The sequence below is a fragment of the Chenopodium album genome, chromosome 2 (assembly GCF_948465745.1).
Source record: "Chenopodium album chromosome 2, dcCheAlbu1.1, whole genome shotgun sequence".
In the NCBI taxonomy this organism is placed as follows: Eukaryota; Viridiplantae; Streptophyta; class Magnoliopsida; order Caryophyllales; family Amaranthaceae; genus Chenopodium; species Chenopodium album.
The window spans coordinates 4418535-4433858 of NC_137835.1; the positions used below are offsets into that span (position 1 = coordinate 4418535).

Genomic DNA, 15324 nt, shown 5'->3' on the forward strand with positions numbered 1-15324 from the left:
GTGTTTCGTATAAATAAAGCTTGGTTCGTGGAGGCGGATGCACGATCCGCATGGTGCATCCGCTCCAAAGTACAAAAAGGCGGAATGAACATGCAGGTATATATATATATACTAATGTACATGGGCATATAAAAGAACATAATGTTCATTTATAATGTACATGGACATATACATAAAAGAACATAGTGTTCATTTATAATGTACATCAGCTTTTTGTGCAACAATTTTGTATATTATTTTTGTATAATAATATAATTATTTTTTTTGTATAATGAAATAGATAAATAGTACTATAATTATTTTTTTTACCATACATTAATTACAAATCATTTCAATATTTTTTTTTACCAAAAGTTCACTTTCTCTCTCCAAACAAAACTTCAAACCCATTTAAATTCCTCAAACCTCAAGCAAAATTTCAAGAAATTCGAAATTTTGAGTCCATAATTGTTCAAGATGATCGACAAATAAAAACGAAAGGTAAGACCAAATTCGATCGACATTCATACTTGTTTATTTTGAGTTTGAGTGTTTGTTTCTTATAAATTTGATTGAAAATTGTAATATTTGATTTTATTGGGAATTAATAATTGCGATTTTGATGTTATTTTGTTATTGCAATGAGAAATAAAATGAAGTTCTTGAAGAAGATCTTTCGATTAATCCATTTTTGAAGAAAAAAGCAAGCAAATAGACAATTTTTAAAAAAGTAGTAGATTCAAATAATGCAATAATGTACATTAAAACACAGTAAAATGTTCTTTTTTCATATACTTACATGATGCAAATAATACAATGTACATTAAATATGTAACCAATATTATAACATATATGTTCATTAAAATATAATACAATGTACATTATAATACAATAAAATGTACTTTTTTATATGCATACATGGTCATTTATACCAAATGTACATTTACTATATGAATAATGTTCTTTAATATTATCATGTTCTTTACTAATATTACAAATGTTATTTAGATTTACAAAAAAAACATATAAAACTAGATGTTCTTTATAAAATAGCTATATATTCTTTATAAAACAACTATATGTTCTTTACTAAACAACTAAATATTCATTCCGCCTTTTTAAAAAAGAAAACCGGATCACCATGACAGAAAAAATTTCAGCGTATAAAAACCTTTACATGTAAATGGAACTAATAACAACTCAAACACGAGCAATGAGAATTCGATTTCAAAAGGTACATAAATATGTGTATATATATATTAGTAGATCAGATAATTCAAATTTCAAAGTATCATACTTAATTCATACATACACGTACAAATGTACAAAACAACCCAAATAGAACATTATTATCCAACCGCAAAAAATATCATGCTACACTTATCCGAAATATAATCCGAATTTTATCGGTATTATACGATGAACATAAAAGTGTACGTGTCAAGAAAGTCTAATTCGGCGACGCAGGTGTCAAAGTGACATAATTATACATTCAATTATGCTTGATTATTCACCTTGCATGTTGAGGTTCAAAACGACAACGTAGCATGCACCTTATATTGTTTTATGTATGCACTTATATATATACTTGTATAGTTGTATATCTATCTATCAGATTAGAGAGTATAAAATTGGTAAGTTTGAACGTAACAAGTTTATTAAAAACTAGTTAAAAAGGAAAGCAAAAGTAGAGAGATAAGAAAAAATGGCGACGAGACAACAGCATAAAAAAGAAGACTTGGATGAAAAGGCAAAGAAAGGAGAGACTGTAGTACCAGGTGGTACTGGTGGCAAGAGTGTTGAAGCCCAACAACACCTTGCCGAAGGTCTGTTTTACTACCTCCGTTAATAGTTATGTGCAATTTTAGGTATTATTTGTGCGTTAATAGTTATGTGTAATTTTAGGTATTATTTGTGAGATAGAAAAAATCTCAAAGTTGCAAATAATCATTAACGGAGGTAGTATTTTTTTTTAATCGATTTCCTTACATCTCAATTTAATTTTTTTACAAATAATGATGCGTATTTTTATGTGTATAAAATTTTTAGAAAAAATAGAAGTGTTTTGAAAAGCTCATAATTGGTAAAAAAAAAAAAAGTCTATCATATGGACTATATACATGTAACAATTATTCTTTTAAAATTGATCGCATAGGTCCCTGGTTCACATTATACAACCAAATTAAAGCTAATAAGTTATGATAAATAAGTTTATGATAAATAATTTTGACTGAGTGAAATACGTGCAGTTGAATTGAACACACCCTAATACACTGCAAAATTAATTGTTCATGCAGGAAGGAGCAAAGGAGGGCAAACAAGAAAAGAACAGCTAGGGACAGAAGGGTATAAGGAGATGGGTCGCAAAGGTGGGCACGCTACCAAGGACAGCCCCGATGAAGGCGACGACGTTGATGAGGCCGCCACCTGAGGTCCTGAGCTGGCCTCACTGCCTCACATCAGCACAGCTTGTAGCTCAATAGCAATACTAGCATCTAGTCTAGTTCATGAATAATAAGATAGATCACGTACATGTTATCTATGTAGACTCTTGTAAAAAAAAAAAAAAAAAAAAAAATCTATGTAGACCAAGATCAAAATAGTAGTATGCTACTATAATCTATATGAAGTATATGTATGTATATATATGTACTGAAAGTCTGAAACTCCCTTTTTTTTAAATGACGTGTGAACTTATTTTCTTTATAAATTACTATTCCATACTTTCTTAATGTACGCCGATTTACAATTAGAAATTGTTTAAATTTGGATTATATATTCTTCTAAATATATGATCATCACTATTTATAAGAAGCAGCATATTCAGTTTTTGATACTTCAAAGGTGACCTATTAAATTAAATCAAAAATTTAAGAGGGATACCCAGTCAATTCTCCAGATAAACAAAAGGGCATATAATTGTCTTTTCAAGTATCAATGGAGGGGTATGTGTGCGTCTTTTTATGTAGTAGTTGAGGGGTACATGTGTAATTTCCTCAGCAAACAGTAATTGGACAGTTCACCAAAAGTACTGAATAAATGACCTTGCTTTTTCAATATATACAAAAAAGCCATCAGATTAACAAAAATTCGTTTATCTGGCAGATTAACTTGTATTTTTCCAAAAATTAATACAACTATGGGCATGTTCACATTTACTTAATTTCAGTTCAGTTCATCTCCAATCAGTTCAGTTGAGCTTCCAATTTCCCTCTCTCATAAAATATTCAGTTCTGCTCGTTCAGCTCAGCTCAGCTCAATAAATGTGAACAGACCCTATATTTATTCAGTCTCATTTGCTTTTATTAGTGTAACAATGTTAGTCAGCTCTCTACTTTTATGTTAAGTTTAGTCGATTACAACTCATATATTGGTTTCCGATTTAAGAAATATTTTAAAAATAAATTTTGTATTTTCTACCTAAACCCGAAGAGGCGAAGACCAATGAGTCCAACCCTATTAAGTATTGACGCAAGAATATAACATTAATAACCAATAACACCCGCAAAAACATAAGTTAGCATATACAACAACGCCGAAATATTCTGACGTTAATCATTAACAGTTACAATACCTCAAATATTCATTCAAGTGCTCACTCGTACTCATCACTTGCGAACATCATCATAAATGATAAACTCTCTGTTATTCAATTAATTTCATTAGTATTCCAAGTCGAGAAAACCTTAATGGAAGGATTGATCTCATTGGTTATCACATTACACAAATCATGTACCAAGTTAGGTGACTTTGGTAGTGACCCATTGCTTTCTCTTTGGGATTCTCTCCCTTCTATCGTCGCCATTGGCGGCCAGGTGTGTTGTTTTTTCCTCTACCTCGAGTTATCGACACTAACAAATTCATCGTTCAATTTAGGTGTAGTTTTATTTATTTATTTATTTTGATGGTTTAATTTTGATGGTTAATGTAATTTAATGTAGAGTTCCGGAAAGTCATCTGTGCTTGAGAGTATCGTTGGACGTGACTTTCTTCCCCGTGGTTCAGGTTTACTTTTTCAACTTCTTTAATCAAAATCATCTGTCCCACTTCTTTAATTTTCTAGGGATTTTAGTAGAACAACGAACATTCATGATGTTTTTTAATTTATTTTCATGGATTAGGATATGTTATAGATTATATTCTAATTACTAATTATTATAATCGGGAGGGGACTGAAAATAACCTAACTACCTAGAACTGCGTTGAACACAAAACATAAAATAATGTGCTACTTCCGATTCCAAGTAATTTAAAATTGGATTATTATTAGTGAAAAATTAAAGTACGATGTAACGTAGTATGTGGGCAATTTCACTGTAGCATTGGCCAATTTGAGATTAGTGTTAATTGGAAGTAAACATATTACCATGTGACGTTTAGAGTAGGTACACCTAAATTATTTAACTAAATGAAGTTGAAAAACTATCAATTCAACATGATGGCCAATTACCATGACTCTTTATTTGCAATCTAATGAGATGCAACTTTATTGATCCTGAATTTTGTTACGTGAATTCCTTCCAACATGTCTATTATACATTCGGATGTACTTGAAAATAGGTGCATCCATGACGGAGGACACAATTCTATACATATCATCTGTTATTGCTGAGTATCGGTCTCTGTAGCTTATAAAGTTACAATGTATACATACAGGTATCGTGACTCGAAGGCCTTTGCTTTTACAGCTACACAATATCGATTCAGGAGAAGAGGAGTATGCAGAGTTTCTTCACTTACCAAAACAACGATTCACAGATTACTGTATGCTAATTTCCTTACCCTTTGTTCCTCGGAAGATGTTAGCTTTGTCTGAGCTGTATTCTATTGGATTCATGATTTTTAAAATTTTTTTAATCATGCTTTGATATGCATCATTTGTGGCTGAAAAATTTTCATTGCTGCTGCTTGATCTTACTATTCGTGCAGCAATGGTTCGGAAAGAAATTCAAGACGAAACTGATAATATAACTAGCAACTCGAGGCAGATTTCTTCAGTCCCAATCCAACTTAGCATACATTCACTCAATGGTATCTTGAATGATCATTTGAATATAGTTTTCTTATTTTCTGCAGTCTGAACTGATAAGTCTAATAGGTTTCTGACATTTTTTTTCCTGTAATACTGTCTACTGCAGTTGTTAACTTGTCAATGATTGATTTACCTGGTTTAACAAAGGTAGCTGTAGGTATGACAACTCTGGCCTCTATTTGATGCTGCATAATGTAGTTTTTCTAATCTTCCTGTTATGATCCTCTTTACGAATTTCTGATCTCTCTGAGACCGCGCTGTTGACATTTTGTTGACAGAGGGGCAACCAGAGACCATAGCACAGGATATTGAGAAGTTGGTCCGCTCATATGTGGAGAAGGTAATCATTTTAAGAGGATTGTTGAACGATACAACTTAATCTGAGCTCAAATTTGCATCTTTAGTGCGACTTTTTACAAAATACTGTCGAATGATTTCCAAGACTCGTTTCATGAGTCAAAAGTAAAGTTATGCGACGTCTACTATCAGTAGTCTATGGATCTATCTAAGGTTTTGTGTTGTTTGTACTCAATATTGTAATTCTCTATTTCTGTTCTTGCTGTGTAGCCTAACTGCATCATACTAGCCATAACACCAGCAAACCAAGATATAGCTACATCTGATGCTATCAGACTTGCCAGAGAAGTTGATCCAGCAGGTAATCTAGGACTAAGATTTCTTTTCGGAATATAGAGTAATATTGTTTGATTTTATGTATTTCTTGTTTATTGACATTTGATCTTTGCTAGGTGAACGAACATTTGGTGTTTTGACTAAGCTTGATCTAATGGATAAGGGAACAAATGCTCTAGAGGTTAGATTTTTCCCAATATACCTGTTTTTTCGGTGATACTTGGTTTTTTAGGCCAATTTTTGCATATATATTTTTTCTTAATGAAATCGAGTTAAATTGTAACAATTATCCTTCACTTGAGACATTATTGAGGGAAATATAGGTAAAAATAATGTTAAATGTACTAATCTGATTAAAAAGTGTTGAATATTATGACGGTCTAAAATAGAAATGTGGCCTATTATTTAGGGACAAAAGGAGTATTTTATGTTTTGTTGGGAATTGTGTTTACTTTGCTACCTATTTCTTTCATTTCTTATCTATCCAAAACTACCCTTGCTATATTATAGGTTCTTGAAGGAAAATCTTTCCGTTTGCAACGTCCTTGGGTCGGAACTGTGAACCGATCCCAAGCAGATATCAATACAAACGTTGATATGCTTGCTGCAAGGAAAAGGGAACGTGAATTTTTTGCCACTAGCCCAGACTATGCACACATTGCTAGCAAAATGGGTTCAGAATATCTTGCAAAACTTCTATCAAGAGTATGATCTTTACTCCAATATTGTTGTCCTGTGAGATCTGAACAATATAATGCAATGTGTCTTACTAGACATTCATATTATTGTTAGGATTTAGAGAATGTAATCAAGGCACGAATACCAGGGATCGCGTCTTTGATTAAGAAAGGCATTGATGAAGCTGAATCTGAGTTAGATCAGCTTGGTAGACCTGTCGCCGTTGATGCAGGGGTAATGAGTTCCACCATGTCTATTCCTTTCATATGAGCTGAGTCGTAGGCTTGTAGGACATGTTTTTTTCATATGTTGTGTTGACTACGAGTATTGTTGCTTGCAGGCACAGTTATACACTATTCTAGAACTCTGCCGCGCATTTGATCAGACATTTGCAGAGCATCTAGAGGGAGGGTAAGTTTGTTTGAAGTTATTGTCCACTGAGGTTGTGTCAATTAGTAGTACCTGATCATCTTCTGTTAAACTTTTGCAGTCGGTCTGGTGGTGATCGTATATATGAAGTTTTCAGCACTATGCTTCCAAAGGCTATGAAGAAAATTCCCTTTGAACGTCATTTATGTTTACAAAATGTAAAGAAGGTTGTCTCACAGGCTGATGGTTATCAGCCTCATCTTATTGCACCCGAGGAAGGGTACAGGCGGCTTATTGAAGGTGCACTCAATTGTTTCAAAGATCCAGCTTTAGCTTCAGTAGAAACTGTAAGTTTAATGCTGTTTCACTATCTAATGCTTATACTTATGATTGCGATGTGCAACCACTCAACTTGTGTTTGTATGTTCAGGTCCACAGAATTTTGATAGAGCTTGTCAGGAAAGCCATTGTAGGAACTCAGGTTTGTTTTTTTTCTTTAGAATCATCGTATCTTAGTAGAAATATACAAACAGTGCATATAAAGGGTTTATATCAATGCTTTTGTGATACAGGAATTAAGGCGCTTCCCTACTCTTCAATATGAGATAGCATCAGCTGCAAATGCAGCACTGACGAGGTTTCGTGAAGAGAGCAAGAAGACAACTTTGCGCTTAGTAGAGATGGAATCCTCATATATTACTCCTGATTTCTTTCGGAAGCTGTCTGCCACAAATGTGGTTCCGTATACAGAGGCTTACTACTTAAAGATCAGCTCGAATGTGGCCTCTTATGTCAATATGGTGTCTGAATCACTGAAGAACTCAATTCCCAAGGCTGTGGTGTATTGCCAGGTTAGGCAGGCGAAGCAGTCTTTACTGAATCAGTTTTACCTGCAACTCGGCAAGAAAGAGGTAATCTAACAGTCAACCTGAGGCACATTTTCTGCATGTTTAAGTTGCTGCAGACTGCAGTCTGGTTTGGTTTGCTATACATTTTCTCAAAGTGATAATTAGTCATTGCTCATTGATGATTGTGACAGGGTAAGCAGCTTGCTCGTCTACTGGATGAAGATTTTGAGCTAATGGAAAGGAGAGAGAAATGTTTAAAGAGGCTGGAGCTATACAGAGCTGCAAGAGACGATATTGATTCAGTCTCATGGACTGAATGAGATCATTTTTCCTGGTGAAAATTTCCGCTGTGTATAGTATAAGCTTAGATGTTTTTCTTCAGAGTAGATTGGTATTCATATTACTAACCCGTACATATTATATCATTAGGGACCTTGCTTCAGCAAATAAATGTTTAAGAGAATAGTTTTTTATTAATTCATATTTGTTGGTCTAGACGATAAAGGCCAAAAGCAATGCATGTACTCCCTCCGTCTCATATTTAACTTCACAATCAACTTTGCCTGACCTCCAAGAACAAACTTTGACAATTCTCTTATCACAATTTGAGACGCGCAGTATAAATTTAAGAAAATATGTCTGAAATAACTTTGAACTAAAGATAATAACTTTACAGTAAAAATTATTCACATAATAATTTTATGGCCAAAGATAACAAACGTTGACCACAAAAGTCAAATGGTAAATTTTGATGGATGTAGTAAAAAGACAATGTATTTGAAGCGACATTAAAGATTATGTGTATTGATTGTACTGTGACAATGGTAAATTAATACCTGTTTGCAACAAGCCTGGTGGATTGATTGTACCTATTACAGGAACTTGAATAAATTATATATGCCTCCAGCAGTAAGAATAGGTGAGCTGCATAACTACAAAATACCAAGAGATGCAGCATTGCATGCTTATTAAACACCAAAATTAGTTTTCATTATTATACCAATTTGATTTTTCCGCAGCCTCACTACAGCTAATCTGCACCTTCTACTTCAAAGAATCTCAAGCAGCCTCTGCTTTAGTTCTAACACCGTTTTCTTTTTCCAGCTCCTCTAAAGCAGACCACAACTTTGAATCTTCGTAGTCTTTAATGAGGAAAGCTGGATTTTCTTTCATCAAAAGGTTTTCAGGATTTCTAGTACTCAAGCCGATCACAGGCATTCCAGCAGCTACACCAGCTCTGATTCCAGAAGGAGAATCCTACAATTAAGGGTTAACATTATCTTTATGAGGTATATAAATTCAATATATAGAATAAACACAAAATGAAAAACAGAGAAAAGAAGAGCAAACCTCAAAGATAAAAGTATGCTCTTTTGATGCTCCAAGTGCTTCCAAACCCTTCAAATAAGGTGCTGGGTGTGGTTTTGCATGTTCACACTCGCTTCCAACTATAATAGCCTGGAAAAATTCAGTGAGGCCAAGCATTGAGATCATGAGCTCAGCATTAGCTCTAGGGGCGTTAGTAACGGCTGCCCTTTTCAAGCCATGATCTGTGATCCATTTCACTAGCTTGCTTAGGCCGTCTATAGGCTTCAACTGTTCAACCACCAGCCTGATTTACAAAGACCACATTGCATAAGCCAGCTACTAGAGAATTCAGCTAAATTCTAAACCAAAGAATGACACAAACTTACCTTCTAAAATAGGCTTCCTTATCATCTGTAAATTTCAAGCCTCGCTCATAGTCATCAGGGAAGAGAGCCCTGGCGATGTCATCATTATGCTTTCCAGCTATGTTCTTAATAAAGAATTCCTCGTCTATTGGAACACCACCATTGAAACCGATCTATTTAAAACAAGAAAAAGTATTATTTTTTTAAAAAAACAGCGTGTCTCTCACTCTCTCATCATCTACACTATCTTGCAATGATGCTGGCTGTTCATTTTAACATCAGAATATATTCATATCTTCACTGCGGTGATTTAGTTACTAGAAAGTCAGAACTTTTAATTTAATAGATGTACCTCCTGAAGCATTTCACGGAAAGCATGGTGATGGAGAGGATCTGAATCACACAAGGTTCCGTCCACATCAAATAAGACAGCTTCCACAGGAGCAAGTTTGAGCAGAGCAGATTTGCTGCTGCAACAGAAAAGGCTTGTAAGAATAAAAATTCAAACCTTCCAATAAGTAATGTCCAAACTCTACACATCAAATACACAATTGCCCTGATTCTTCCCATGAGGATCCTGGCAGTATTTGGGACACGAACCCTTCACATAATCACATGTGAATCCAACAAAATCTAAGTTTAAATGTGTTGGGTGCGTGTCCCAGTTCTATATAGTGATACTTTGTCATTCACATGATGAGTTAAGTCATTAGGGTCGCTCAACAATCATTAGTTGTGGATCATACAAAACCATGCAAGTAAAAAGTATGTATGTACATCTGATTAATAATTGAATTGATTGTGCTAGATGGTGAAAATTACAACAGGCAACAAGCAGACTCGTTGAGTCGAAAACCAAGAGTCAGTTAACCTGTACAATTTTTCCATGAATTTATTTGGTCATGTCTGTTCCATGGATTCCCTAAAATAGTGTTAGGTGTAGGATTGAATCAAAGTATCTATGATCATTTCCAATAACTAATTTAATTTGGCATCAACAACACTTGCACAAAACATATCATTGATATCAACATCCATGTCAGATTACTTAAAGTAATAACAAGGTACACTACAAAAAATGAAGTTTCTACTTCTTACACTTTCTACTTTTCTAGCTCATATTATTTACAACGATTAAACATTTTTTCTCTCTACTTTATGTCAAATCGTTGCAAATAATATAAACGGAGGTAGTAACTAGTACGGAGTAAGCAAAATAAGGGAAAGAGCAACCCAGACCCACAAATGTTGTAAACCGTCACCAAGATGTCAAATTCACTATTTGAGGAGTATTTTTGTTAAACAGTTTCCTTATAAACACTATTTGTGGAATTAACAGATCATTTAGTCCATTTAAGCAAAAAAGAACGCTTGGGTGTCTGCTAGCTAAGTTGGTCATAAGGTACACGTCAAGTGTCTATGCAACATATCAATAAATATCCGTGTGTCTTGCCTAAAATGAAAAGTCCGGGTAACATAGTTCAAACATACAATTCATTTAAAATAATAATGCTTCAGGCTTCAGCAACTTGTAAACAATGGGATTCTTAGAGAAAAACCCAGCTTAACTAACAAATGGTAGAATCTAGACTAGATCAACCAAATGATCATTCTTCTCTCACCCATCACTCAGATTCATCAAACCAATAAATAAGATTAACTGAAATTAAATGGACCAATATACAATCTAACAACAAATTAGATAAAAACGAGAAAACCCCACATCAGATTCCAATCAAAATCTCACAATCAACGGAAAAAATGAAAGAAAAGGGAAGAACTTTACCAGTCAGAGGAAGAATTATCAGCAGTCATGGTAAATTGGTAAGATGGCAATCAACAAATTAATTGCGAATTGTGGGAAGGCAGATTAGTTGAGCCTGAGAATCTGGTATGATGTGATTTGAGGAGGGAGAAAGAAAATCTTAAGTAAATAATTTAAAAGGAAAATGTTGTTGAAAAGAATAGTCGTCAGAAATTGTAGTGGAAATTTAAATATAAAATAAAAAAAAATAAGAGAATATACTAGTAGGATTTATGCCAATTGTCTTTAAGCACATTCTAATATTCTATGTGGTTGCGAAAATGCTAGGAAGTTGATAATTGGTTCTTGTTCTCCTGCTTTTTTTGTTTGGCTACACCATATTAATTTGTTTTTAGGAAATCTAAAATTCCAACCCAAGTACATCGCAGATTCGATCAACAATCGCTTTAATAAAAAACTTCATCTGAAGCAATAAAATCTGTTAGTTAGCACTATTAATTTGTTGTTATTCAAAATTATGAGGTATATTTAATTTTATATAATTCTTTAATGAAAAATAAAAAAAATATTAATCCATATGAAGTTCTTTATTTTTCATTGCACTTATTATTATTTTTTTCCTAAATAGAATATAGCTTATATAGTTAAGCGGTTAGGTAACTCTTTGGCTCACCTCGTTACAAGGTGGGATTAGCTTGTAACAAATTTTTATTTTTTATTTTTATTTTTTGTTTTTTTGAGTAATAACAAATTTATTTGCTTGATTCCTTCGGAAATTGACCTTCTTTAATACATGTCATGGTCGTGTATGTTTTAAAAAAATGTTTAGCCGGTCTTTTTTTTAGATGTCTTAGACCTTGTTTACTTCAACTTAATTTCAATTTAGCTCAGTTTAGTTCACTTCAGCTTCAATTATCAGTTCGGTTCCTAATTTCCTTCTCTCATAAACCGTCCAATTCAGCTCCGTAAATCAGAATAGACCCCTATTCTCGAATTATACTAATCATGCAGTAAATTAAAATACTTGGAGGAATTACATATATGCGAAGCACATGAAAATATGATAATCAATTAATCATAATATTCTAGCCATATTGCTGCTCATTTTTGGCCTCCTAACATTATGATACCAAATTGTTAAAGCATCCAACAAAATCAAGCGTTAGATTCAATTCCCAATTGGTTGGAGCATCACGCCATCACCCCAATTTCTATTTGATGGGATTTTTTTTTTAATTTATTTTAAGGGAATTATTACAAGTACTTTGTACAGTATTAGATAGATCTATCATATTGTTTTGGTTTTGAATTTAACATTTTTGTTGGTACATTTTCATATCCTTCATCACACCAATTATTCTATGTCGTGGTATTTGATTGTTTGGTATGTGGACAATGAGTATGTGGTTGGAAGTTTTGATTCCATTTAGGATAGTATTTATTTATTTATTTATTTATTTATGAGATATAAATTATATTTCTTTTGTTGCAAATAAGAAGAAACAGTATATCAAGTTTTCATTCCCATATACTCCGTAGTCCGTACCAATCGACTCATAAAATCGGTGATTCAACCCCTTATGTCGGTATTCACACTCAATTGTTCTTGCTTTCAAGTCAGGGCTAGGCTAACCAAATTTGCCCACTGATTGTCTGATTCTCAATGTTAGGCAAATACTAGGATAATGGATATACTAGCCACTTTGGTCCAGGCCACTATTCCCCATTATCACTAAAGATGTTGACATCAAATTGAGTTGTTGCATTCTCTTAAAATAGCGTTTTTGTTAATCATTTCTAAGCAACGGTAACCATTTGTTTATTCTTCATTTCCATACTTTACATACATCATGTTGTTATGTCTAGTATTTTAGTGGTATGAAAAGATCCTATCATCTCTTCAGGTTAATTAACAACTAATTAAAGGTATGCATGAAGAGGGCTCAAAAAATTATCTATTGGCGGCTCACATCTTACTCCATCTTTGACGCGATTTTAGATAAAGGAGAGCTTGAATGTTCAACAAATGTGTAATATAACACAGGATAAAAGGATCGTTCATTTCAGAGCAATTTCCTCATGGAAGAAAGCAGGTCCCTGGGTTACAGCCCACAGGGACCAGTTGAAGCACTAGTGCAGAAGTGCCTAACTGATAGATACTTTACAATTCATAAAAATTGAAAATTGAAATAATGTTTACTTCAATTTCCAAGCCAATAAGACTTCATATTCTAATTCTAACAAATATATGATGGCCAGATTCCAAGTCTAATGTATAGATCAAATCATATCACTATACTGATGAAAGCATTGCACGTCGAAATTGACAGCCAATCAAGGCACAAGATAAGCTTGCAAAGAAAAGTTTTAACATGTGAAAGGAAGGAGGCTAAGGAATCAAGAGTTGTTTTGTTAACGTCATCTGATTCAAGGAAAGTCTGAAGTCTAAGAGGGATATTGGGTCAAAAGCATTCAACTAGTTACAACAAATAAAAATTTTATATTCAGGTTGATAATTTACTATTAATATTGACTGTCAAACGTTTTTGCGATCTTACCAACCTCTAAAGGGAAGCCTTGTTTGCTTTGGTAGTCTATAAATACTGTCGCGCTTATCACATAATCCTCATTCACCAACTAACACGTCTTCTCTTGATCTTACTCTCATTATCGTCTCTGTAACTGTCTCAAGATGGCTTTTTCATTGCAAAATTTGCTTCATCTTTCAATTTGCTTGCTTCTACTGCTAAGTGTAGCTAATGCTCAAAACTGTAGCGACTGTTTTGTTCACTCACGTGCATCATATTATCCAAACTCTGATGCACAGGGAACAGATAGTGAGTATATGCAAGAATATTATGCTGTCAAATATACGTTTTAATTTTATAATTACATTCCAGCAGTTTAGATATGACAAATGAATTGACTATATCTTTTAAATGCAATGCAGATGGAGCTTGTGGGTTCGGGGCATTTGGAGCAACAGTCAATGGACGAGATGTATCAACTGCATCAGAACTCTACCGTGATGGAGTAGGTTGTGGTGCTTGCTATCAGGTAGGTAACTAAATTACTATACCAGATGACACAAGGAAAGCTTCCACAATCTAATTTTTTCCAACTCTTTTTTTACAAACTTTTTATTCATGCAACTGTTATTTCTATAGGTAAAATGCACCAACAGTAACTATTGCTCAGACAACGGGGTTACCGTGGTCATAACAGATCAAGGCTCTGGTGACCATACTGATTTTATTCTCAGTGAGCATGCTTTTAGCAAGATGGCTCAAACAACAGATGCAGCTGCATCTTTGAGATCCCTTGGTGTAGTGGACATAGAGTATCAACGGTATTTTATTAAAAAGCTTTTCAGTTATAACAGTTCTTTATAAACAATTTACATTTCTTTATAAACAATTTAACTTGAAAAAAAAAAAGGAGTTTCCCGTTACTAGTTGCAATCCCCCTTCTACTTAAATTTGGGGATTGCTATATTAGAACTTCAAATGACTTAACAAAACCTCTCTCTTCAAAACAGGATTTCATGCAGCTACCCAGGTAAAAACATAACATTCAAGATTGACGAGAGCAGCAACTACCCTAGTTATCTAGCTTTTGCTATCTATTACCAACAAGGAGAAAAGGACATCACTGCTGTGCAACTATGCGAGGTCTCAATACTATTATCCATTTTAAAAATTCACCTCAGCTTATTTTACCTTTTCTATCTTCTAATCAATTATCTAGTGAATCTATTACACCATATTTAGGACTACAAAATACAGATAAAAGGCTGAGGAATCAGGTATTAACATGCAATTTGATATGTGCAGACACAAAATTTTACCTGCAAGTTACTGCAACGAGATCATGGAGCTGTGTGGACAAGTACTTCTCCACCAAGTGGACCATTGTCCATAAGAATGTTGTTCAGTGATGGTGATTACGCAGATGATACTTGGGTTGTTCCCGTCAATAATATACCTCAAGATTGGAAATCAGGAGCCATATATGACTCTGGAGTACAAGTGAGCTAAAAGGAAAAAGTCTCCTGCATTAATCAGATTTGCAATGAAAATAGGCTCTATATATACTATAGATTATTTTATGTTGTAATTATTTTTCAATAGATTGAAGCTTAGGCTATAAACTTCAATCCATCATTACATTCAATGACTAATAAAATCTTGAGTTTCAAGATACTATTTCTTATAATCATGCTAAGCCCCTTATTAGTTTAACATCTTACAAAGCAGAGATCATCACTCATGCACCAAATTTAATTTATTACAAGCAATTTTGGATTGTTATAAAAACCTGCCAACTAATATACATCAAAACCATCAC

General features: G+C 33.7%; 4 protein-coding genes across 5 annotated transcripts; 3 read left to right on the forward strand and 1 right to left on the reverse strand.

Moving 5' to 3' along the window:
• The first annotated feature begins 1576 nt into the window (after window positions 1–1576).
• LOC145580187 (em-like protein GEA6) lies at window positions 1577–2507 on the forward strand. The gene is made up of 2 exons (XM_081637582.1): window positions 1577–1805; window positions 2277–2507. Exons 1-2 carry the CDS (start codon window positions 1685–1687, stop codon window positions 2408–2410), a joined length of 255 nt encoding a protein of 84 aa, XP_081493708.1. The 5' UTR covers window positions 1577–1684; the 3' UTR covers window positions 2411–2507.
• A 1161-nt stretch (window positions 2508–3668) lies between these two features.
• LOC145580193 (phragmoplastin DRP1E-like) lies at window positions 3669–7859 on the forward strand. Its single transcript, XM_081637596.1, has 15 exons — window positions 3669–3794; window positions 3921–3984; window positions 4636–4743; window positions 4909–5010; window positions 5118–5168; window positions 5290–5351; window positions 5579–5669; window positions 5761–5825; window positions 6155–6349; window positions 6437–6556; window positions 6663–6733; window positions 6813–7038; window positions 7122–7172; window positions 7264–7602; window positions 7731–7859. Exons 1-15 carry the CDS (start codon window positions 3669–3671, stop codon window positions 7857–7859), a joined length of 1800 nt encoding a protein of 599 aa, XP_081493722.1.
• Window positions 7860–8313: 454 nt separating this feature from the next.
• On the reverse strand, window positions 8314–11210 carry LOC145580200 (haloacid dehalogenase-like hydrolase domain-containing protein Sgpp). Of its 2 annotated transcripts, none has more exons than XM_081637603.1 (5): window positions 10999–11210; window positions 9565–9682; window positions 9234–9385; window positions 8890–9151; window positions 8314–8796 (listed from the first exon to the last, which is right to left on the reverse strand). In XM_081637603.1, the coding sequence occupies exons 1-5, from the start codon at window positions 11025–11027 to the stop codon at window positions 8599–8601; spliced, it is 759 nt and encodes a 252-aa protein (XP_081493729.1). In that variant the 5' UTR covers window positions 11028–11210; the 3' UTR covers window positions 8314–8598. The 2 variants fall into 2 exon arrangements, with proteins under 2 accessions (XP_081493729.1, XP_081493735.1); XM_081637609.1 differs by having other exon boundaries at window positions 9565–9679; window positions 10999–11208.
• Window positions 11211–13586: 2376 nt separating this feature from the next.
• Window positions 13587–15177, forward strand: LOC145580212 (expansin-like B1). Its single transcript, XM_081637619.1, has 5 exons — window positions 13587–13814; window positions 13928–14034; window positions 14145–14326; window positions 14516–14648; window positions 14811–15177. The coding sequence occupies exons 1-5, from the start codon at window positions 13670–13672 to the stop codon at window positions 15012–15014; spliced, it is 771 nt and encodes a 256-aa protein (XP_081493745.1). The 5' UTR covers window positions 13587–13669; the 3' UTR covers window positions 15015–15177.
• The last annotated feature ends 147 nt before the right edge of the window (window positions 15178–15324 follow it).